Source organism: Strongylocentrotus purpuratus, unplaced genomic scaffold, assembly GCF_000002235.5.
Source record: "Strongylocentrotus purpuratus isolate Spur 01 unplaced genomic scaffold, Spur_5.0 spur5_scaffold_3, whole genome shotgun sequence".
NCBI classification, from domain to species: Eukaryota; Metazoa; Echinodermata; class Echinoidea; order Camarodonta; family Strongylocentrotidae; genus Strongylocentrotus; species Strongylocentrotus purpuratus.
Genome location: NW_022145609.1, coordinates 12,115,283 through 12,140,080, shown reverse-complemented (window position 1 = coordinate 12,140,080; position 24,798 = coordinate 12,115,283). Strand labels below are relative to the sequence as shown.

General features: G+C 39.1%; 1 protein-coding gene across 2 annotated transcripts; it reads right to left on the bottom strand.

The window, feature by feature from the left end:
* Positions 1 to 7,489: 7,489 nt before the first annotated feature.
* On the bottom strand, positions 7,490 to 24,121 carry LOC105438674 (mpv17-like protein 2). 2 transcript variants are annotated; one of them, XM_030996446.1, is made up of 5 exons: positions 23,635 to 24,121; positions 18,026 to 18,187; positions 17,388 to 17,464; positions 16,518 to 16,683; positions 8,165 to 8,268 (listed from the first exon to the last, which is right to left on the bottom strand). In XM_030996446.1, exons 1-5 carry the CDS (start codon positions 23,801 to 23,803, stop codon positions 8,264 to 8,266), a joined length of 579 nt encoding a protein of 192 aa, XP_030852306.1. In that variant the 5' UTR covers positions 23,804 to 24,121; the 3' UTR covers positions 8,165 to 8,263. The 2 variants fall into 2 exon arrangements, with proteins under 2 accessions (XP_030852305.1, XP_030852306.1); XM_030996445.1 differs by lacking the exon at positions 16,518 to 16,683 and having other exon boundaries at positions 7,490 to 8,268; positions 23,635 to 24,114.
* Between the last annotated feature and the right edge of the window lie 677 nt (positions 24,122 to 24,798).

Genomic DNA, 24,798 nt, shown 5'->3' with positions numbered 1-24,798 from the left:
CAGACGAGGATTCAGAGTCGAGAACGGTAATACGAATCTCTAATGATTTAACGAAACGTAAAAGCTTCCGCACTTCGCGCGGGAGGGGAGAAACAAAATTCCGACGAGGATTATTTTCGAGAACGGTACAACGAATCGTCTTCTGTCTCTAATAATTTAATGAAACTTAAAAGCTTCCGCGCTTCGCGCGAGAGGGGGAACCTGAATTAAGACGAGGATTAAGAGTCTAGAACTGTACAGCGAATCGTCTTCTTTCTCTCATAATGTTATGAAACTTAAAAGCTTCCGCGCTTCGCGCGGGAGGGGGAACCTGAACTTCAGACGAGGATTAAGAGTCGTGAACTGTACAACGAATCGTCTTGTTTCTTTAATGATTTAATGAAACGTAAAAGCTTCCGCGCTTCGCGCGGGAGAGGGGGCGAGGGAAATTGAATTTAGACGAGGATTAAGAGTCGAGAACGGTACAACGAATCGTCTTGATTCTAATGATTTAATGAAACGTAAAAGGTTCCGCGCTAAATTCAGACGAGGATTATTTTCGAAGACGGTACAACGAATCGTCTTCTTTCTCTAATGATTTTAATGAAACTTAAAAGCTTCCGCGCTTTGCGCGGGAGGGGGGTTAGTCCAGGTCCTGGACGATTTTTATTGATGCGCAACCCCCTCACATAACCAACAGATGGCGCAGTCATATTACCGCGCTCGTTCACTTTACTCCAGTAATTCACTTACCCCAGTGATTCACTTTAACGAGAACAGTCCAGGGGTGGACTAGAGGGGGGTGAAAACTAAATTCAGACGAGGATTATTTTCGAGAACGGTACAACGAATCGTCTTCTTTCTCTAATGATTTTAATGAAACTTAAAAGCTGAAGCGCGGGAGGGGGGACCTGAATTCAGACGAGGATTAAGAGTCGAGAACTGTATACAACAAATCGTCTTCTTTCTCTAATAAGTTAATGAATTGTAAAAACTTCCGCGCCTCGCGCGGGAGGGGAAAAACTGAATTCAGACGAGGATTATTTCGGGAACGGTACAACGAATCGTCTTCTTTCTCTAATAATTTAATGAAACGTCAAAGCTTCCGCGTTTCGCGGAGGAGAGAGGGGGAAACTCGCCCCCCCCCCCCCCGCATTACGTCACTGTTGGTCACCATTACGTACCAATATTTGGCTCGCATAATTTCAAATTTGGACCCCCCCCCCCCTCCCCCTAAGTAATCCTGGATCCGCGCCTGGGTCAGAGTGCTTATATAGACCCCCTATTCTCCGAAGTAATGTTACACAAGGGGGAGGGGGTGTGGGGCACTACATAAGCACATACGCCTCATCTACATCATGCATCGGAAGAGCAATAATAAAAGTGAAAACATTTAAAAATGAGGTCCAAGACACGATGTGATGTGCAATACAAGACGTGTCTCATTCGCAGGAAGCACAATACAAATACAAGGAGTTATGTCTTTTTTTCAGTTAGTCAGGAAAGTTTCTACCCTGATGAGTTAATTTCGATATTTAAAGCTCACAATCACTTCTGTTAGAATCAGACCTGAACCTAAAAACATCTCGCGATTCAATGTGTTTCCCCTTTCAAAAAAAGAAATCAATATAAATTATGTATCAGTATTCAAATAATGATAAATCCCTACCCTGTAGTAGTAACTAACAGAATGGATAACTCAACTTAGCAAAATAATGTATGGATTCTCTGCACATGATCATTAATGAACGCACGTTTTGCCAAATATTGCTTTTCCAACTACGCTGGAAAGAGGGTCTGGGTTCTTGAGGTACATTGGCAAGCCATTCAGTTAACGGGTTGAACTCCAATTCATGCCTGATGTTTACGAGCCGTAAATAGGGACTTTTAGATTTGCGTGGACTGATACGTGTGACGTCCATTCAAGGCAGTGCATTAAAAGGACGACGATCGTAGCAATCCCCATCGTCTTCGTGCGAATCTAAAAGTCCCTAATGATATTAAAATTATTGGGTTCGCGTATAGGCGTATTGTTTACGAAAGGAAGGGGGGTGGTGACTGCGGACGGCAAGAATTTCGAAATAATTCGAATTGTTTCTTCGCTCGCTTGCAAAATTAAAGTAACATTTAAACCCTGAAAGTTGATTTGGGGCGGGAGTCACCCGTGGTGAAATTGCGACCGTATACGCATTTACTATCTCGAAAAATCGATTTCGCATGCACGGTAGGGAAACTGCATGCGTTCTAGTTATGATCAAAATAATTATGGGAAAACGTTTATATTAGACCTACATCAGGTCTCAGTGATCCGGTCACATCGATATTCCGCCATCCAATTTTGGTCCTAGTCCCGGTTCCCTGTCCGCCTCCTGTTAATACAAACTAAATTAGATAATGTACGGCACAATGAACGTATTACACAACACCGGTCATTATGTAAGCAATGTCTATATACTGTCGAATTTGCAGTACTTTCCGAATACAATTACTCTATATAAACATGAAAAACAAATCAGCACATTTAACACTGAATTGCACAGCGTAGGATAAAAAGTCAATTTGACTTCAACTTATTAGGTGCGGGTGTGCGTGTGTACCCTTGTCTGTGGTCCCAAACCGAGGACACTCGTAAGAAATGCACTTTCATTTAGACGTAGTTTGCAAATCGCAAAACGAGGACGTCCTCGGTTCGAGAACCCTGTAAATCCTTTAAAATTGGATGCCCTTTCATGTAGGGGAATATATAATAAGTGTTTTTATTTAGATACATTGGCGTGGAAAAAGTAGATCCTCGTAAATTTTCTAATTGTCCTCAGGATATTATACAATGTATTCCCACAAACATTAGGGACTTTTAGATTCTGCACGACGAGAACGTGGACTACCCTTTTAAGGCAATGTGACGTCACTGCCAGTGCTTTTAAAGGACGTCACATTGCCAAAGGCAGTCCACGTTCTCGTCGTGCAGAATCTAAAAGTCCCTAATGTCCTCGAATATGTACTAGCATAGAGATGTGTACCACGAGACTACAATAGGATCTGTACTTACGTCGCTCTTGACAAAGCCAGAAACTGACAGATGTAGGCTCTGCTCAAGGCTTTAGGAATTGTGGTAAAGTGTCAAATTAGAGTCTGTGCCTGGAGACTATGTGAGCACCATGTGTATTGAGGGAGTAGTTTGCAGGCATAAACCCTTGTCAATCGTTGTTCTCAACAGTGTCTGCACTATGAGACTATGCTTACCGCATATTTGTATACTTTAGCTGCTCTGATTCTGAACAAGGTCTTATTTGACACAGCCAGGGACTGATCTAGGCTCTGCTCAAGGTTTTAGGAATTGTGGTTAAGTGTCAAATTAGAGTCTGTGTCTGCAGACTAGTGATGGAGAAGGTACTAATAAACTACTTAGCATTTATAGCTACCTACCACAGAAATGCACAGATGCATCAATCACCTTACCGCGCCATGTTAATGCAGTGCAATCCATCTCACACTCCAAGTAATTTACACCTAACGCCTGACGCATATTGCAGGAGTTGTCGGTAGCATAATTCAGAGCAAAATTAACATAATTGGTTTGAATCTAAAACAAAATAATGGTAAATAAATAATGGAACATATAAAGGTGTTCGTGTTTTTTGAGGCAATGGAAACAAGGTGTATTGGCAAAAGTGTTTCACATAATGAATATTCTCACCCCACTCGCTTTCACAATTATTTGGTTTAAAATGAGCAACACAATGAGAGATGAGAAGAGTATACTATTCAGCAAAATTGAAGTACGCTGTAAAGGATTCCTATTATGCACACAATTCTCCATAAGCATTCAATTTTTTCAATGAAAATTCTTCTTCTCTTTCATTCAGTGTTCTCTCCCGACAATCGACAAGCCATGTGGGATAAAATTATTGAGATTTGATACTTATATTTCTTAATAAATGGACATATCATTATGATTATTATCTTTATCATTTTTATTTACACATTCTATTCTATAGCAAATACTTTGTTCATCCCTTTGTGAAGTTTGTGTTGTTAATTGAACCTTTGTATTTATTAATATACTTTACAGTCAATAGCTTTGGACATTTTGTTTCAAGCTATTATTACCCCTGAAAAATACAAATATACATGTACGTACTGGTTACATGTGCCGCATGCAGCACTATACACACATTTATTCTTCAATGACAAATATCAAACGATTTTAAATAAAATACAACAAAAAAATCAACAAATACAAATATCAAAGTCATACATAGATCGAGTTCTTCGATAGTTTATGCAAGGCAGCGATCAAAATGGCTTAAATATACATTAATCTTCAAGTGTGTCCACATGTATAGTACTGATAATAATATGTATGTAATTACATATCAGACATTACAGCACAGACATACTCATTTTTTTCTCTCCGACCAATCCCTCACCACAATTGAAGTAATGAAAGCACGGAATTAAAACAAAATATGGATAAAACAATTTATATAAATGTATTCATAAATATATAAAAACAACCCAGATCTTTACACAAAAATCCCAAAGTATCTAAAAAAAAATCTTTAAAATCATAGAGAACATGATCGCAAAGACTTAACTTAACTCAAGGGCAAGGGCAATTTCAATACCCTTTTGTATATATCCCATAGAAATAATGTTCAGACTACGTAATACATGTTAAGTGAAACTTGTACGTGACGACCATCAATGCAAGGGAGACACAAAAGTGGCCTTTATAGGCAGGTGGTCCGATATACACATGTTTCCCTAAACAGGAGTTTTTAATGAGAAGCATTGGTCTTACAGATAGCTGGTGGTCTTTCCATACAGGCGGACCCTAAAGCACGTTTAACTATACATCTATGGGGAACACATGGCGGGGGGGGGACCATTATATTCTGGAGATTCAGTTTTCACAAAATATCAAGTATCTAAAAACGTATAACATGATGAGCACCTAAAGCACAATACGCGATATTGATATTGCACAGGGCTAGAGGCTCCACAGTGTATGTAAAGCCCATCGCACATTCTTCAATCTGACTACATCCGATTTTGGAAGAAAAATCGAAATAGCATGTGATATGAACATTTAAAGGTACTATATCCCATTTGCAGGCCAAAACATGAAAAGGTTAAGTTCCAACGGCATTTGAAAGATAATACTAATTTAGAACTTCCCTCAAAAGAAGGAGGCTTGAAAATGTCTTTAAGTGGGAAAATAACGACCATTACTTGTTGAATCGACTTAATAGCTATAGAGCCAGTAAGTAATAGTCTGATTTTCTGACCATTGTACCGAATGGTCGTACGTTTTATGCTGCGCAAAGATTTCAAAGATTCAATCAGTTTAATTTTGGCCAATACAAGAAGTGGGTTATTCATGTAGACAAATGCTCATGTACCCTACATCTCATTTTATGAATGTTATTACCAAAGGAGAAAAAAGGCCAGTCAGTCACTCAATAGTGTCTTGACAGTGAAGTCTGGCAAGTAAACAGGTTTCCTTGCATAATTTGAATATTAGGACCCTGCTAAGATTCGAATTTCAAAGATAGAACATACATGATATATTCATAATTCCTGCAAAGTTCTACATAATTTGATGTTGGCTGCAAAAGTATCTTTAAACTTCTAAAATATAAATGATCGGTGGTCTGAATAGTTACATGATCAATAGCATATACATTTCAATGGACCTCAAGCTTCCTCGTATATCAGGAGGAAAAGCTATATCGGCTCAGAATCGTAGTGAGGTACGTCACAACAGTAGTGCGATAGTATACAATCTGAAGACCATTCAGCTTTTTTTTTTTACTTGAAAGCGCTGACATTCCTATTGTTGATATTCTTATGATTATTTACAACCTAAATCAGAAAGATGGTGGTCATGCGCGTTTGCTTTCAATATTTAATGTAATTGTTAATTCTGTGAAGATCGGATCGCAGGATCGAATTAGATCGTATAGTGTGCGGCAGGCTTAAGGCTGTCAATTCGATAATTGCACTTATAAAATCATCACATGAATAAGATATACTACAACCGTTGATATAGTTGATAAAGTAAGTTACGTATTAGGAGAAGAATAAAATTGGACTTTCCAAAAATTTAGCACGTTTTTGGCAGCACCATGCTTAGTATTCAAAATAAGTTAGATGCAATTCACATGAATCACATATACTAAAATCCTTGATGTAGTTGGGAACGTACCTAGGACTTCTTTCAATAATATTTTAGCACGCTATTGGCGGCACCACAGTACAAGTACCTTTATATCAAAAGAAGAAACAGCGACATCGCTGTGAATAATAGTACCTGGATATATTTTGTGCAATGCAACATTTGATGAGTTCAAGAGCCGTTAGCCTGACGTTGATCTGTGTGTAGACCTGAGGGTGTTTCACAAAGACTATAAAACTGACTTTAAGTTGGACTTAACTATGGCAGGCCATTCATGCCACTGGTTGCTCTCACTATTATGATCTTTATATAATATTTTTTCCTAAAATAATGATTATTATCACAAATTGTAAATTCTGTAGATTTGTGACCATGATTTCTATGTCCCTTGGGAGACCATTGCAATGCCAGTAAATGGTGAGAACAAACAGTGACATGAACAGCCTGCCATAGTTAAGTCCAACTTAAAGTCGATCTTAATCGATCTTAGTCGATTGTAAATAGCATGTAGAACAAATTACCTCAAATATTAATAGCTAATTTAAACATGGCGAGGACCAACTTTGTGCTGCACATTACACCCGATATGCTGGCGTTGTTTCAAGAAAAATGTTTTTCTTCTAAAATTAATATCTTTGATTTATTTTTAAAAAGAGTCAATGATCACCGCATTTCCTGCTCGAAAGCAGGATGGAAGGTAATCAATGTTCAGTACAATATACAGTGTAAGTCAAAAAAAAAGTTTACACCTAGAAAATTGCTAATTACTTTTAAATCATCAATGAACAGTAAATTATTATACATCATATAAAGAGTGTTTTATCCTAAATCATTTGGTATCATTTATGTTTGGTATGTGTTCATGCTTGGATGAACAGGAGACATTGTTTAAGAGAGTGCAAAATCGATTTGCGCCAAAGTAATACATGTGATGTTTGAATAAAATATTTGAGATTCGGTATTAATTCGGTCTTTGCAGATCCAAATAACATCCCTAACAATTAATCATGCCACACATATCAAATATCAAAGAGCATTTATGCGTGCGTGTGTGTGTGTGTGTGACTTTGTTTCTGCAAAAAGCAAATGCAATGCATTAAATTTGATACATTCAATTCATTCTCTTAGTTTGATACTTTTGTGCAAGTCGATTTTTGCACTCTCGCAAACAATGCCTCCTGTTCATCCAAGCGTAAACAGATACCACACAAAAATAGCAAACGATTTCGGGATATAACACTGTTTCAAAACATGTATGATTTTCTGAGTGTAATTTTTGTTTTGACTCACACGGTTTAGGGGTTATAATCAAAATCTTTAAAAAAGAGCTAAATCCATCAAAACAAATTTATTATTTATGACCACAGAAAGTACTGGCAAGAGTCATGAACTTAAGGAAATAAAAGTAAGATCTTGTTCATTCTTCTGTAGAAAACAAAAAACATTTCTTTAAAACCAACTAAGATATGACAGAAGTGTCACAAAGGAGGAAAAACAAAATATATTCACCTCTCAATCCACTTCCAAGCATGTCAAACGAAATCAAACTATCCACAGACTAAAATTGTCTAGAATTTGAGTATCAACTAAATTACAAGCCATTTCATTAAAACACAAATAGTTGTTTGGAGATGTTGAACAAAACAATACAAGGCCTTAATTTAATTCATACAGGCGCCATTACATCAGATCATGTTACTTATTGAACAGAGCGCTTAATATTTGCGCAACCTAGCTAATAATGATGTTAGCATACTAGTAATACCCTTTGCATTTATGTAGGTTATAACAACACAGAGCTAAAAAGTTAACACGCGTATTTAATGATGCACCCTGTTGCCAATCATTTACACGATAAAAACATTACCGCCGCGATTTTCCGCTTAATGTCTGAAAGATCCTTTTGCATGATGGATAAATTAGGCACATTTTTGCTGACTTTCTGATATACTTCCTTCACTTCCGGATTCACTCTTATAATCGTAGACCATAAAGGAAAGAAACATATCCCAAAGAAAGGTGACAGAGTTGACATAGATGACACGGGCACGTGGAGGCAGGTAGTAGAAGTTGATCCACTGAATGGTAGGCCAAAAGCACAGATCAAACTGCAAGTTAAAGCATAAAAAGAGGGGAATGAGGAGAGTGTTGCAGCATGGACCTTTTACGACCACCCATAGGAAAGAAATGAGCCTGCCGCATACTCCTGCGGCAGACCTGCCGCAGACAGTCATCTTTTTCACATGCAAATTAGTTTTGCTGCAGACTTGCCGCAGACTTGCCGCATACTCTTTCAGTATGATGAAGAGTCTGCGGCAGGTCTGCCGCAGACTTGCTGCAGACCTGCCGCATACTCTTTCAGTATGATGAAGAGTCTGCGGCAGGTCTGCCGCAGACTTGCTGCAGACTTGCCGCATACTCTTTCAGTATGATGAAGAGTCTGCAGCAGGTCTGCCGCAGACTTGCTGCAGACTTGCCGCATACTCTGAATATTCATATCTCATATAGACCTGCTGCAGACCTGCCGCATACTCTTTCATATCCAGTACGTGGCAATAAAGTATGCATGTAGAAGAACCAGTGATAAACTGATTGATACTTCATAATCGATATTGGCAATATCGATATTACCAATTAGGTAATACCAATATGTATGTTGATATTACCAATTAGGTATATTCTATTCTCAATTCTCGCTACCCCAAATAGCGATTCTGCCGAGATCCGGGGAAAATCCTGAAAACGCGCATTGCATTATGGGATAGCTTTTCGACATTACAGCTTCCTGTGCAGGCGCTATATTACTAGGCGCGATAGCGCAAACGTAAAACGCCGTCGCCACACAACGTGTATGCACCGAATATGTCGTCTGCTCGGTCTTGTTTTTTTTTCGCAAATATTTCAACGTTTATTTGAACATTTCATTCGTTGTTTTTTGCGTCTTTTGACATCAGTGACGATGGTTTTCTTTTGTGAGGCTGCACAGTGCTGGGCTCATGATTCCAAGCGTAAGAACCCTGAAAAATGGGGGTGGATGAAGGCCGTGACTTGGGATGGGACTCTATACCGGAAGTTGTAGTGACGACCCGAGAGAGTGAAAATTACCTCGTCTCGCGAATTTCGAGATTTTCGTACCTATTTAGGGTAGCGAGAATTGTATTAACTTCATCACATTGATCATTTGAAGTGTATTCAAGAGTAACATTTAAAGTGACACAGGCTCGTACACATTAATACTAAATATGTATATTGTTTCTTGGTTAGTAATCATAGTTTCTTGGTTAGTAATCAATATATCTATTGCTTAAACGTGAATGTAATTGTAACATGATCAGACAAAATAATCTATTGGTTAATAATGGCAAAAGGAAAATAGAAATCACAAAAATGATGTGCATTGTCTTAATTTGCTTAACAAATCATGATAAATGTATTGTTCTGTCACACGTGTAAAGTAATAATGAATATGCATGAGATGATTGGTTTCAATTGGCCCTATTAGACTTTAATGAGATTTCCTGTGGCAGACCTACCGCAGACTGTTCCTGTGGCGTACTGGTATGCGGCAAGTCTGGAGCAAAGTTTCGCCCTGCCGCAGATCTGCTGCAGACTGTTCCTGTGGCATACTAGTATGCGGCAAGTCTGGAGCAAAGTTTCATCCTGCCGCAGATCTGCCGCAGACTGTTCGTGTGGCATACTAGTATGCGGCAAGTCTGCAGCAAAATTTCATCCTGCCGCAGATCTGCCGCAGACTGTTCCTGTGGCATACTAGTATGCGGCAAGTCTGGAGCAAAGTTTCATCCTGCCGCAGATCTGCCGCAGACTGTTCCTGTGGCATACTAGTATGCGGCAAGTCTGCAGCAAAATTTCATCCTGCCGCAGATCTGCCGCAGACTGTTCCTGTGGCATACTGGTATGCGGCAAGTCTGCAGCAAAATTTCTTTCTGCTGCATACTTCGGCATACTCTTTGCCGCAGACTAAAAGTCTGCGGCAGGTCTGCGGCAGATCTGCGGCAGGTCTGCGGCAGGTCTGCGGCATACTTTTCACTTTCCTATGGGCATGGTTGCAGGGTGCAGTGGCGTATCCAGAATTGATAAGCAGGGGGAGGGGTCCCCTCAAGAGGGATAAGGGAATGTACCTGGGCTGCCCTGCATGATGTTTATACACACGTCAAATTGTTACGTTTGTTGTTAATTTAATTTGGGTCTGTTTGTGTGTGTAGGGGGGGGGGAGGTTCTCGTCATGTGAGGCTTCCGAACTGTGATATTATTTCTTTGCTTTAATCTTGATGGGTTTTCCCATCATTTTTTTAATTTGATTATGCCTTCTAAAACCGAAATATTTTATTTCGTTCTTGTTACAGTATTGAGAAAACATGTTCAAACCCCTGGAAAAGAATATTAATGATAATGGGTTGTTGCATAGACAATAGCGCTCATACATATGTCAGACTGACACTCCTGGCGCTCGCGATTACTTTAAAAAGCGTGGCTGCCATTACGACGCACTAGCATTTCAAGGGATTAATTCATGCAAGAACCTTGGATTCAGCACTGTACACTTTTTTTCTTCTGGACCTTCTGGACGCCAGCTCAGCTCAGTCTTACATTGGACACGCCTACCACTGCTGTGTCGTGGTATTCATCATATAGCGTGATTGAGTACTTATTGAATATTCAAACAAAACATCATGAATCGTTGAGACTTCACAATAGTACTTTTATAAATCTGTCCACGAATTGTACTTTACTCAGTCTCGGGTCAATGAATATTATTTGGTCAGCACAAAATTGAATGCATCCTTAGTTTTATGATATGCTGTGTACACGTAACTTTGCCACAGTTCTGAGCAAATGAGGTATTGGGTCAATCATATTCAGAAGCTGAGTAACTTTGTCCATCCTGGCAAAACATGTGTAAACTAAACTACCAAGCTTGCAAGGATCTATAGTCATTGCAAGCTGGGCAGTGTCTCGTTTGTCACTCTCAATCATTTTTTTTGCATTTCAATGCTCGCAATTGTTCAACGAAAATTAAGAAATAAAGCAGGTATGCTTCTTGATCACAGGGCAAGGCCAGACTTTTCCATTCTTCTGCCTGTGTATTTCATTTTCCCGTTTTCACTTTTTCAGCTGTCCAGGGGCCCGCCCCCCCCCCCCCTGAGAAAAAAAATGTGTAAAAACACGCGAGTTTAAGCTTGTTGGGGGATGCCCCCCCCCCCCATGGCGCTCAAGGGGGGGGGGGGGGTGCAAATTTTCAAATTTTCCAGGTCCAAAAAAAAAAAGTGCTCACTACCCACTTTTCCATTATTTTGCCTGTGTATTTCATTTTCCCATTTTCACCTTTTCAGCTGTCCAGTTGTAGAATGCAGTGGCGGATCCCCCCCCCCCCCCCCCCGTGAAAAAAAATGTGTAAAAACACGTTAGTTTAAGCTTGTTGGGGGATCCCCCCCCCCCCCTGGCGCTCAAGGGGGGGGGGTGCAAATTTTCAAATTTTTGAGGGCCAAAAAAAAAAAATGTGCTCACTACCCACTTTTCCATTCTTTTGCCTGTGTATTTCATTTTCCCGTTTTAACCTTTTCAGCTGTCCAGTTGTAGAATGCAGTGGCGGATCCCCCCCTCCCTGGGAAAAAAAATGTGTAAAAAAAAAAAAATGTGCTCATTACAAGGATATTTGTGATTTTATATATATTCTAGAGCATTGAATTAATTAATTTCAATTAATTTAACTTTTTAAAGCATGGAGAAAAGAAATAATATATAAGGATGAAAGGTTAGGAGGCAAGGAGTGTACAATGAATGCAGGTAATATCCATTAACCCTAATAAGGCCGGGCTATTTGAGGTCTTAGTACGGCCGGAGGGGGCATTATGGCCCCCCCTTAAGATCTCGGCCGCGAAGCGGCCAATCGCCGCGAAAATTTGCAGTGAAGTGTATAGAATAATATGATAATTTCAATTTTTTGAAAAATTCACTCATTTGCATATTTATGGTAATTTATGCAAATAAAGTCATAAAACTCAGATTTTTACCCATACAATGTAAATCATATATTATTCATAATTAGGCATTCTTTTTCACTACATATATTCATTAGACCATTTCTGAATAATAATACAACAAAAAAATTTGGAAGAGCCAGCTTATTCCTTATGTTATCCCTTGTTTTGATAATTTCTTATGTATTTCATTGTTTTTTTAACTTATGTATGTCATTGTTTTTGTTGTTTTATTTCATTTCTTACTACAATTCAACTATTTTGACACCCAAAACAACCGCCTAAACTTTAAACAAGACCCAATAACCCATGTTTGATCTGTTTTTAGGAAAAATTACTTTTCCATATGTTTTGTACACAAATCATGAAAATGAGCGATTTTCGGGGTGACATGCAAAGATAAAAGGTCACGTGACCTTGTAAGCGTAGGTCCGATTTTCAAAAAAATTCTTTTAAAAGTTGCGCAAGACTCGAGAGAAAAAAGTCAGGGAGTGGCGGGGCGCCATCCATATGCGTTCTCGAGCAATCAGAAAAATCGTGGAGGGGGCGGGGCCATAATGCCCCCCCCCCCCCGGCCTTATTAGGGTTAAGTATTATAGTTGACAAGGAAACGTGTACATTAGCCAATAGGCCATTTTCTTAAGGTAACCAAACTTAATGCATACATATCATTTTATGTCATTTTGAAGTGCCTTGATGTATCCAGCTGTTACAAATGATAATAATTTAATAGTTGGTATGCATGTTGTCAGATAGGGCAAGCCATTTTGTTCGTCCTACCTAGCAACAACTGAAGTACATGTATGCAATTCGCATTCAGACGAATGATATACATGTATACAGGTATTTGTAACAGGTGAATGAAATAATTTGCACCAATTCACTTCACTAAGATGTACATGCATTCAATTTGGTTACATAACAAGACTAGCCTATAAATTAATATTGCACTGGGAACCATCATTAGTTTTCAGAGAGAAGGAATAGAGTACGAAAGTGTGACGTCATACTGGCCAAGTTGTCAAGGTTGTCGATTCCAAACAATTTTGAGCTAAACAATGGTGTTGTGATCACACCAGCCCCAAACACTGAATTTGACTTGCCCCAGCCCGTTGCTTGAAGGATTTTGCGCTGAACCTCATATGCAGGCTCTGTTGTTTAGAACCAGTAACCTGGACGATGAGCAAATAATGATGTGTGCACTTTGGTACTCTATATTAGGGACTTTTAGATTTGCTATAAACATGGTGCAGATACAAAACGTTTATTGTGTCCCATTCACTGTAGTCCCACACAAACCCAAAACAATAACAGTGAAGTCATTTGGAGACATCAAATGCTCCATAATTTATAGCTCCTACTCCTACATAAATACATGTACATGTACATCCTCCTGCCCTATCATAGATATTCCCAGATATCAGAGTTTGGTTTAAAGGTAAAGACCAGTATTGAAAACACGGCGCCCCAATTTCAAAAAATGAAATGGAAGCTCTTATTACCAATCATGTGAAAGAATATGTTTTGACTAATACATGATGATACAAAATTTGCCGGGAAACCGCCTACTAATTGATATATTTTGGTAAATTAGTTTATCTATTGGTGTGTGAGAGATAAACGCACGTGTCACGCACATGTGCGTAGTCCCATATATATCTTTCTGTGTACAGTGCTTGTAACTTTACGAAGACTGGACCAAATTTCTTATCATTTTGATGATTCCAGAACCTTGCAGTACACACCAATACTTATATGCTAGATGATCAACCTTTTTCTAATCGATTCCACAATGTTTCTTTCACAATGCAATTGCATGACCATAACTGGTCTTTACCTTTAAGATTCTTATCATATTTACAGTCAAGTGTTGCAATGAACTAGTACCGGTATATATACATGCACATGTAGCTATCAACGATGCACATGGAAATAACCTAGTTAACATGCAGTTTAAGCTTCTACCAACTTTAATCTTTGTTAGACAAGCTTTCGTCTACTCCTAAAACTTTCTCAAGCAAGACGATTCTTCACACATTTTCTTGCTGTCTCCTGCCTCAAGATCACCTCAGGAAGAGAGAGATAGAGCGAGAGGGGAAGTGAGAGAGAGGGGGGAAGAAAAAGAGAGAGAGGAAGAGAGAGAGCGAGAGAGATAGAGAGGGGAAGAGAGAGGGGGAAGAGAAAGAGAGAGAGGGGAAGTGAAAGAGAGGTGGGAATAGAAAGAGAGAGAGGAAGAGGGAGAGAAGGAAGAGAGAGGGGGAAGAGAAAGAGAGAGAGGAAGAGACTAGAGAGAGGAAGAGACTAGAGAGAGGAAGAGAGAGAGAGAGGAAGAGAGAGGAAGAGAGAGAGAGAGGGGGAAAAGAGAGACAGACAGAGAGAGGGAGAGGCAGAGTCATAATGATATCACGTTGGATCTCCACAAAAAGATATATATTGAACACAAATGTTAAACTAGAAATGCAATCGTGTCACAACGATGTGCGTGCAATGACGCCATGTTTCTACGTGTCACACGAAAGAGCTTCTCTCGGACTACCCAGAGCAATTTGTACGAAGTCTGTAGCTTCTGTGATAGTGTAGATAGGTAGGGCGAAAGAAAGGCCTCAACGAGGACCTTCATGATAAGATGGTAGTGACTATACACCTATGAAGCAGTCTGAAAAAATGACGTCATGACCGATAAGTGATATAATCGGGCGGAAACTCGGCGGAATTTGTATAGTGACCCTTGTTCAAATGCGATTTACTCAACATTTTCTGTGTGAACATGAACCATACTTGGTATCATTCGAAAGGGCACTTCCTTGCGGTCAATTTGACATCATTGTCATCTGCGCGCAACGTACTGCACGCATCAAACGCGCTATTACGTAATGCATTGTAAATTCATCATTTTGGGCGATAACTTTGCGAAAAGGGCATTAAAATTTACTAAACTTGACAGACAGTTGTCACGTTTATGGATACATGTGTCTGTCAAGTTTCATTGAGGTAGGTATAAAGATCGTCATTTTAGAGCAAGTTGAAGTTATTTCTCAATTTTCTTGAAAATGGCGAATTTGGAGGGCAATTTTCTCAAATTTGGTCAGCAAAAGGGTATTTAATTTTGTATATGGCTTGAAAGGGCATTACTTCAAGTTTCTAAATCCAAAAAAGGGTACGGGTTGCCAAGCCATAATGGAGATACGGCCACAGAAAGAAAGCCAATTCCCAGAACTTTAGAGGGCGCTATTTATGTTTTGCAAAGCCATTGGAGCGTGAAATTTGGCATGGCTATGTGCAATCATGAGATAAAGATACTGTGAAATTTAAATACAAAACGAAATTTATATGAGAAAGTTATGGCAGTTTTAGATTATTAAGGGGTCAATTTTTCGAGAATTTGAGAGATTTTTGACGGAGTTGGTTTCAGATTTGAATTTTGAGTACGAAGATGGTATTTTGAAGGGCAGGTTATTTGTCGTAGATTAAAGAACATCTCTAAAACTATCTAGAGGAATTTGTTAGAAGGTTGTAGGATCTAGGATAGTGGAGATAGGAAGGAAGATAGAAAGGCCTTAAAGGTAAAGACCAGTTATGGTCACGCGATTGCATTGTGAAAGAAACGTTGTGGAATCGATCAGGAAAGGTTGATCATCTAGCATCTAGCATCTGCAAGGTTCTGGAATCATCAAAATGATGAGAAATTTGGCCCATTCTTCGTAAAGTTACAAGCACTATACACAGAAAGATGTATATGGGACTACCCTATATCTCTCACAGACCATGAGAGAAACAAATTTACCAAATATATGAATTAGTAGGCGGTTTCCCGGCAAATTTTTTATCATCATGTATTAATGTAGTCAAAACATATTCTTTCACATGATTGGTAATGAGAGCTTCCATTTCATTTTTTGAAATTGGGGCGTTTCCAATACTGGTCTTTACCTTTAAAATGGACCAGAAACGGACAAAATAGCGCCTTGAAGGTTATGCATGAGTGATTTTGAAAATCAAAGAATGTAGTGACCTTGAGGAGAGGTTAGAGACTATGCCTATGAAATTTGAAAGGAAAAGGACATGAGGAAAGCACCTAACTAGGAATAACAAGCACCATGTGCAAAACGAATGGGATTCCGGACGACAAGAAGAAGAAGAAGTAAGAATATTAATAAGAAGAATGTGAACGAAAACGAGGCAATGACGAAGGTCGTCATTGCAAATACCGATCAAAAAGGGAACCAATATTATATACTACCCCAGACAGCTAGACTAACAAAATCAATGGAGTGTTATCAGTGGGTTTACATGCATGATGCATAAGTTCACCAAGTTCACCAAGTCTTGGAATTATTCAGTTTGTGACCCCTCCTTACCTTCAGAATCTTCCCTTTGATGGTCTAAAGGACCATCATTATAGGTGTAAAATGAAAGGAACATGGACCACATCATGTCCAAAGTATTAACATACACAACACGAACTGGAAATGGAAGGCATCTGAAGTTTATCCATTGCGCAGGTGTCCACACAATTAGGTCCATCTTAAAACAGAGGTGCAAAATGATCATCATAATACTACGAAGCACTTTATATATGTCCATGGTAATATAGATTCCATGCCCACACCCACAATGCAGTATCAATGACGAAGAAATGTGGCAACAACATACGTCAACATAGAAATATCAAAAATATAATGGCTATTCAATAGATTCATAATGTACCGGTATGCAAATTAAAATAAAATTGTTTGTTTTCCCAATTTCTTTGAGGACAGAAGGATGAAGGAAATTTAATTTTGCTTGCAAGATCATGTGTGAAAGATAACTGATGATGGGGGTGAGGTGGAAATGGCCATCACCAACATCACACTGTCCACAGACCAAACTAAAAATGACATTGAACGAAATGGCCCAGAATCAGACAGTTTGGGATTGGTGTGGAGTCAGTATGGCAGTGTGATCGAGGGTAGCATCTTTTTTCTAACTTATCACAAGAACTACTTACATGTTATCCTGAAACAACAACAACAACAATTTTTCTTGTTTGCCTACCACAGACAGATTTTTTTTTTTTTACTTTGAAAATTGAAAATTTGATTGATGTTGGGGGGGGGGTGGCAGGAGGGGGGCAGGAGGGAGAGCAGAGTGGTTTTAACTTATTCATTCATTCTACTGAGCATGAACAACTCACATATTTTTCACTCTTGCATGATTTTTTATCCCACTAACGTATGTTCACTTACCATCCAAATTGTGGGAAACTTTTCCTTAACCATTGTGCCACAGTCTGAGAGAGGTTTCCCTTCACATAAACCAAGACCTACATAACGGGGAAGACAAAGGTAAGGTTAACAATAAAGTGTTGCTCTTTATTCACAAAGTTTAAGCTGTATGAACATTAAAATATTAACAAAATGATTATCTTTACCAATATTTTCGTTAAAATTTGAAAATTAATTGTACATCGCGTAGAAGTACGACACAGTAGGCCTACAGCAACAACATGTACAGATTCCTATAATTGAAGAAAAAAAAATTGTTTACGAAGATTCTGTTTAAAAGATTTTATTTATGACAGCATTTCCAGTCTTCCAGAACTATCATTATGCATTTCTGTGTTATTTCGTTCTCCAATTCAGTGCATTTACAGCATACACATATTTTGCTTTGCCCGAGAATGCATACAGGTGTCTCCTCTGAATCCTCTTAGCCCCCTTAATTGAAAGTTGAAACAAGTAGCCCTGCATATATTGTATTCAGTTACAAATAAATTAAAAACATATTTTGCTTGGTTGGGGGCATGTATCCCACCCCCCCCCCCTCCCCCCATGACCAGTTTGCCTTTACATATTAGATAAAACATGAAAGATGCTGTACTTACCAACTAAGAATGAGATGGTTAGTACAGGAGATGCGATTATTTCATCGAGGACAATCTTTGTTGCTACTGTGGATGCTGCGATGCCTGGAAGGAAGCGATCGAGGTAAACGTACCAGTAGTGGTTGAATGGACCAAGAGCGATTCCAATGGCAAACATGCAACCTGTAGTGGAAACAAACAAAAACAGACAATTAAATAATAAAAATCATATCAATTTCTTGGCCAATGTTGGATAATATCATGCAAGCATTGACGATATAACTACTTATAGTACTTTCTAATATAAATACGGTCATGAAAATTCAAGGAAAAGCATAGTCAACTTTTCTTACGACTCCGCTAGCTGAAGAATTGATTTAATAATGATATGGGATATTTTTAAAGCACACCTATCCACCAATATAAGGTGCTCATGGCACTCCAATATTACCTTGGCTCTGCCACAGTGCTAGGCTATCAATTTTAGTGCTCACAGCTATAGCAATTAGCAATCAAGGAATTCATTCCTTCCTGCCAATACCCGTTAAAGACCTGGGTGGAGAGTGGTAGATGTAGATTAAGGTCTTGCCAAAGGACATCACTGCTACAGCAGAACTCGACACAACACCTCCATTAATGAATCATAATCATGGTGCCTCTGCTTAACCTCTCCATTCCGGCATTGTCCATAGTAAGAAATGAACTTTCAAAGATGAAACTTAAATGGTAGATGGTACGCGCCATTTTCCTTTTCACATACTGTACAGTATCGTACACTCCAGCAAAGCATAGAGAGTCAATGCTAATGCGTATTGACCTCTAGCACTGCACTACGTGTTAACTCTTTGCCCGCCACGTACATAATCCCCCCTGTGCCACATTTTTTTTAGGGTGCCACCTTAGGAGGGGTTCTGCATGGACTATGCTTATTCAACTCGCAATAACTTTTGATTGGTGTACTGTACTGTAATGAAAAACTTTGTGTAGCAATATTGTATAGAAATTAATAGTCTTGCCAATGGTATCATTTTTGTAATGTATATTATCATAAATTTTGAGATTATCAACTATACATTTTGTACCCAAGTTTTCGTTTAGAAGGGTATTCTATACCTCTTATATCTAATACTTTGTTATGGAGGTTTATGTCCTGAGTTAGTTTATTGAAAAGATGTATTCATGAGCTTTCACTACATACCAAATTCATGTGTTGAAGGTCACAATGAGCCTGGTAATTTAGGATTGAATAAAGAGTAAGCCGACAATGAACTAATCTCCTATTGAAATTGACCCTGGGTACTTTTGAATAGACTTCCTGTCTCTTGATTGTACTTTGATGACCTTTATTGTGTCTGTAGGTAAGATGGTGTAACATTCTATTATTACTTGCAAGGCTGTGCAAGCTATTAGAATTGAAAGAAATGAATAGAAGAACTTATTGATTTTCTACACTAATAAGGCAAGCCATGAACATAATGTATGCTTGAAACATGTACTAAGTTATGAATTGTAGAAAGCTGATGTATAATAAATAAGAATAAAATATATTCGTCTACATATGTAGTCTCATATTGACATGTTCATTATGACAAGAGGTAGACAGAGAGAGGGAGAGAGAAAGAAAGAGAATAAGAACGAAGAGACAGGCAGATTGGGAAAGAAATAAGAAGAGACAGGGAGAGATAGAGAGAGAGAGAGAGAAAGAAAGAGATATAAGCAGATACAGAAAATGAGAGTGAGAAGATAGAGATAGAGGGGGAGGGGAAGAAGAAAGAGACAGGCAGATAGGGATATAAATAAGAAGAGACACGGAGAGAGAAAGACAGATAGGCAGACAGAGAAAGACAGAGGCAGGTTGAGATAATGAGAGTGAGAACAAGATAGAGAGAGGCAGAGAGAGGGGAGGAAGAAAGAGACAGGCAGATAGGGAGAGAAATAACAAGAGACAGGGAGAGATAGAGAGAGAGAGAGAGAGAGAGAAAGAAAGAGATAAGCAGATACAGAAAGTGAGAGTGAGAAGATAGAGATAGAGGGGGAGGGGAAGAAGAAAGAGATAGGCAGATAGGGATATAAATAAGAAGAGACACGGAGAGAGAAAGACAGATAGGCAGACAGAGAAAGAATTGCAGAAAGAGAAAGTGAGGATGAGAAGATACAGAGGGGCAGAGAGAAATAAGAAACAAGGAGAGAGAGAGAGAGAGAAATAGCGGCAGATAGAGAAAGTGAGAGTGAAAAGAAGATATAGGCAGGGAGAGGGGAAGAAGAAAGAGACAGGCAGATAGGGAGAGAAATGAGAGAGAGAGAGAGAGAGAGAGAGAGAGAGAGAAAAGAGACAATCAGATTGCGAAAGAGACAGGCAGACAGAGAGGCGGATAGATAGAAAGAGAGAGATAGAAGGAAAAGGGACGGAGACAGAGAAAGTCAGGTATAGAGAAATAGAGACAGGCGAAGAGAGAGAGCTAGGGTACTTTATGTTGAATTATTCCCTCAATGCTTCAAAACGCTTTCACTCTATTTAATTCTCTATCATCCACACTTTCCTTGTTAGTCACTCAACTTCTCTACATGCATCTCATCTCATCCCACAACTCAACCACACTCTAAAAAGTGTTGAATAAGAACTCCCATAAAAAAAAAACAGTCACTTTTTTGAAAATAATAAACGACACAAGACAATCAAATTTGCAAATCAAATTGTAATTATATTGTTATTCCACACAACCCGAAAATAAGGCATTCATATATTGCATATCAAATTGTAACTATATTGTTATTCCACACAACCCGAAAATAAGGCATTCATCTATTGCAGATCAAGTTTGTTTTGCATACCGGTTAGTTTCTCTCGCCATTAGAACAAACAGCTCTTCAGGAAAAAACTGATAGAAATAGTCCAGTGGTTTTGTGTTCTGGTTTACATCAAACAGAAGCTTTGGTCGTCCACCATTTTCACTGAAGTCATCTAGCCAGTCAGCTTGCCATTCATCTCCATCTTCCAGTCTTATCCACTCCTCAGGCTCATCCTCTGCTGAAACCATCGACACATCATCCCTAATTTCCTCTTCAAACTCGCTGTCTGAATCGTGATTGATGTCCACGCCATTATCATGTTCTGTGGGATTACGCAAAAGTGTACGTGTGGGACCAGGCTCATCTTCCTCGTCAGAGTCAGTCTCGCTCTCCTCTGAATCAGAGTCGGCTGTTGGAACAGGGTCCATCACAAGTTCTCGTACCTGATCAGCTGTGAAGAAGTCCCGTCTCCTCCTAATAGGGGCCATCCTAGCTCATCAGAATATTTGCAAAAGCAGTTTCAAAAACTCAATTTTTCTCGGAAAATGTCAATGTAAACAATGTCTGCGAAAGCGGTGCAATGAAGTGTGATGTGTATACAATGCGAAGCATGCGTTACTATTGTGTGTGTGTGCGTACAATAGAATTAAATGCGTTCCGTGTGTATTGTGAATGAAATGTGACTTGAGTCGAAGTTGGCAGCCCGCTGTATGTTCCGCTAGCCGAACGAAGCGGGCAAAGAGTTAAAAGGCAGCATTTGCACACATGAATAGTCAATACACTCATAACACACAAATGCACACAGTCTAGCCGATGTGGCTGATCGGCAAGTTTGACAGTATAGACTTACAATTTGAATTTTTAAATTATTCTTTTTAACATTGGTGAGTTTAAAAATTGTATTTTACTGCTATTTATTTAGATGTCATCAATTGTCACTCAAGTACCGATTTTGAGTGAAATCAGTTGAGTTGTGTACAGTGGTGTTTAAAATGTTGAGCATCAATAGCACAGCTTTTAATACACAGCCAGGATAGTAATGCAGCTATGTGTGGTATCATGAAGATGATCCATGCACGGATAAATCTATGACTAGATCTATGCCAAATTGCCAGAACAATGACAAACAAGAACGAAGATAAAATGTGCAATAAGAGTCTGGCACCTAGGGCATTCTCGTCAGATAAAACTCTACAGTCTACGTCTACTCATTCACCTGTAGCGGTTCATTGCGAACTGCATGTAAACTAGTGTAGGGACTTATTTTGAACTTCTGAAACTCCCCCTCATATCCATGATTCATCCCTTTCATATTAATAGGTCATCCCTCATTCACATTCACCCTTTTCATCCACCATCCTTTCATCTGTCTATTTCTCTCTCTCTCATTGGTTTCAATGTTCACCTGATGCAGTCAAGCTTATAGTATAATTTACATATACCATGAATATTCAATATACATGTATACCCTTTGTTTATGTTTGAATATTCAAGAATGACTTTGTGATGCTGATTTATACTTGTATGGGACTAAATGAATATTTATTGGTTTCTTCTACTTTGCTTGGAATGTATGTGGAATGCTACATAGAATGCTGTAATGCTTTGCTACATTAAAACCTGTTCAGTTAGCCAGGAGTTCTCAATCGTACAACATGTCTGCTGGGCTGACTCTGTGTACTTAAAGAGTGCTAGAAATTTGTTAGAACCACAACCCTACACTAGCTGTATAAATCAAATATGCCGATTGCATTGTGAAACATTGTGGAATCGATCAGAAAAGGTTGATCATCTAGCATACACTGTATAAGTATTGGTGTGTACTGCAAGGTTCTGGAATCATCAAAATGATAAGAAATTTGGCCCAGTCTTTGTTAAGTTACAAGCACTGTACACAGAAAGATGTATATGGGACTATACGCATACATGCGTTTATCTCTCACATAACAATAGATAAACTAATTTAATAGGAGCTTCCAAGTTCCATTTCATTTTTTGAAATTGGGGCGTTTCCAATACATTTGCAGGCCAAAAAAATGAAAAAGTGAAATTCCAACTGCATTTGAAAGATAATACTAGATCTAATTAGAACTTCCCTAAAAAAGGTGGGGCTTGAAAATGACTTTAAGTGGGAAAATTATGACTATTAGTTGTCAAATCGACTTTAGGGCTATAGAGCCCAAAAGTAATAGTCTTGATTTTCAGACCATTGTACCGAATGGTCCTACGTTTTATGCTGTGCAAAGATTCAATCAGTTTAATCTTGGCCGTCACAAGAAGTGGGTTATTGATGTAGACAAATGCTCATGTACCCTTTACAACTCTTTTTATGTGTGTTATTAGCAAAGAAGAAAAAAGGCCAGTCAGTCACTCAATAGTGTCTGACAGTGAAGTCTAGCAAGTAAACGGGTTTCCTTGCATAATTTGAATATGAGGACACTGCTAACGTTTAAATTTCACAGATAGGACATACATGACATATTCATAATTCCTGCAAAGTTCTACAGCATTTGAGGTTGGCTGCAAAAGGGACATAGGCCTAGTACCTTTAATATATAGAGTCTAGTCTACTTCAGTCACAAGTGTTTGCACATACTCTATGACCAGTGGCTTTATTTTTATGTGTCTGACTCGACTTACAGGTATAGGTAGTTCGTTACCCGTTTAACTCAGCTCAGTGCAGATGAGCTCTGTGCATCCTGTCGTTTTGTTGTTTTCAAAATCAGTACATGGGACTGAGCTGAGCTGCTGAAGCAGACAGTTATAGACCTACACCAATGATCACGCCAAGTTACTAACACTAACAGCTGGCATCTCATCTTAGTTATACACCCACTTACCTGTTCGTTTCATATTCCATCGTTGAATTTGCTGTTGTTTTCGCTTCTTTAGAATTTCCCGGTATTGTTCGACGGCATCTCCACATGTTAAAATAATTCCTCCTGATGCTATATTCGTCCAAACCAAGTACTTAGGTGAAAATAATTTTCGTGTGATATGTCGGATCATGATTCTTGTGCAACACTAACACAAATTGCATGCTAAATAGATCTAAGGTAAATTATTATCTAATATAATCTATTTCGTAAACACATAGTGATGTATGCTCTAGTGTGATTCTCACGGATCAACTGTTGCACTTCAATGACAGAATCTCCTTTTGTTATGGAAATATGGAGTCATTTTCAAGCTTTGTTGTTCACCCGGCCCGGCACGGCATAAATGTAGCGAGTGCAATGACAATTTAAAGCCAGCCTAGCCGCGCCCGGCGGCGCGCTCGCTCGGCGTCAGCGACTGTGGTATTTTGATCAGCGTACGTTCCCATTGAGTGATCTGATCCCTCCACTGATCTCTACGGAAAGGATTTTTCCGTAGAGATCAGTGGATCCCTCCCAATGAACCCGTGGTGGGTGGGGGGAGGGGGGGGGGGTACTCACATATTAGGACGCACGGGGGTGTGCCCCTCTAAGACGAAACTTTTTCACAAAACAGGGGCTTTGAATTCTCTTTGATTTTGTCTTTGATAAGTGAGTTCCATGAGTTTCACGAGTTTCATTTTCTCTAGTGGCGTAGACTCTATAATTAATGATCAAAAACTTTTTTTGGGGGGGGGAGGAGGAAGGGGGGGCAAACAAAATCCGCATCACCACCAGCGCCCTCTTGCAAAGAGTTCAACAGATCAAACGCATTTAAATCCTATAAATTCAAAGTAAACAAATGGGGGTTTGCCTGCCACTATAGTACCCAAACTACCCAAACTAACAACCATAATACACAATATTTCAGAGGTGTTTTTTGTATGGGTAGCGACAGGCGCGTACGCAGGGGGACCCCCCCCCCCCCCCCTTTAACTTTTCTTATGTGTGTGTTTTGGAGGAGAATTTATTTTTTTTATTTTTTTTTTTTAATTGGGGTAATGGCCTGGGTGACCCCAAAAAGCTGACCTTACCCCCTGGTCACTGGAGCGAAGAATAATTAATTCAACTATCCCTATTCAGTGCAAG

Bases quoted from the DNA above. Each gene is read 5' to 3' on its own strand.
- LOC105438674 (XM_030996445.1), bottom strand. From the start codon at position 23,803: ATGATCCGACATATCACACGAAAATTATTTTCACCTAAGTACTTGGTT. The intron at 17,465-18,025 runs GTAAGTACAGCA...CCCGTTATGTAG, and splicing joins AACCATCTCATTCTTAGTTG to GTCTTGGTTTATGTGAAGGG. The intron at 8,269-17,387 runs GTAAGTGAACAT...TTTAACTTGCAG, and splicing joins AGTTTCCCACAATTTGGATG to TTTGATCTGTGCTTTTGGCC.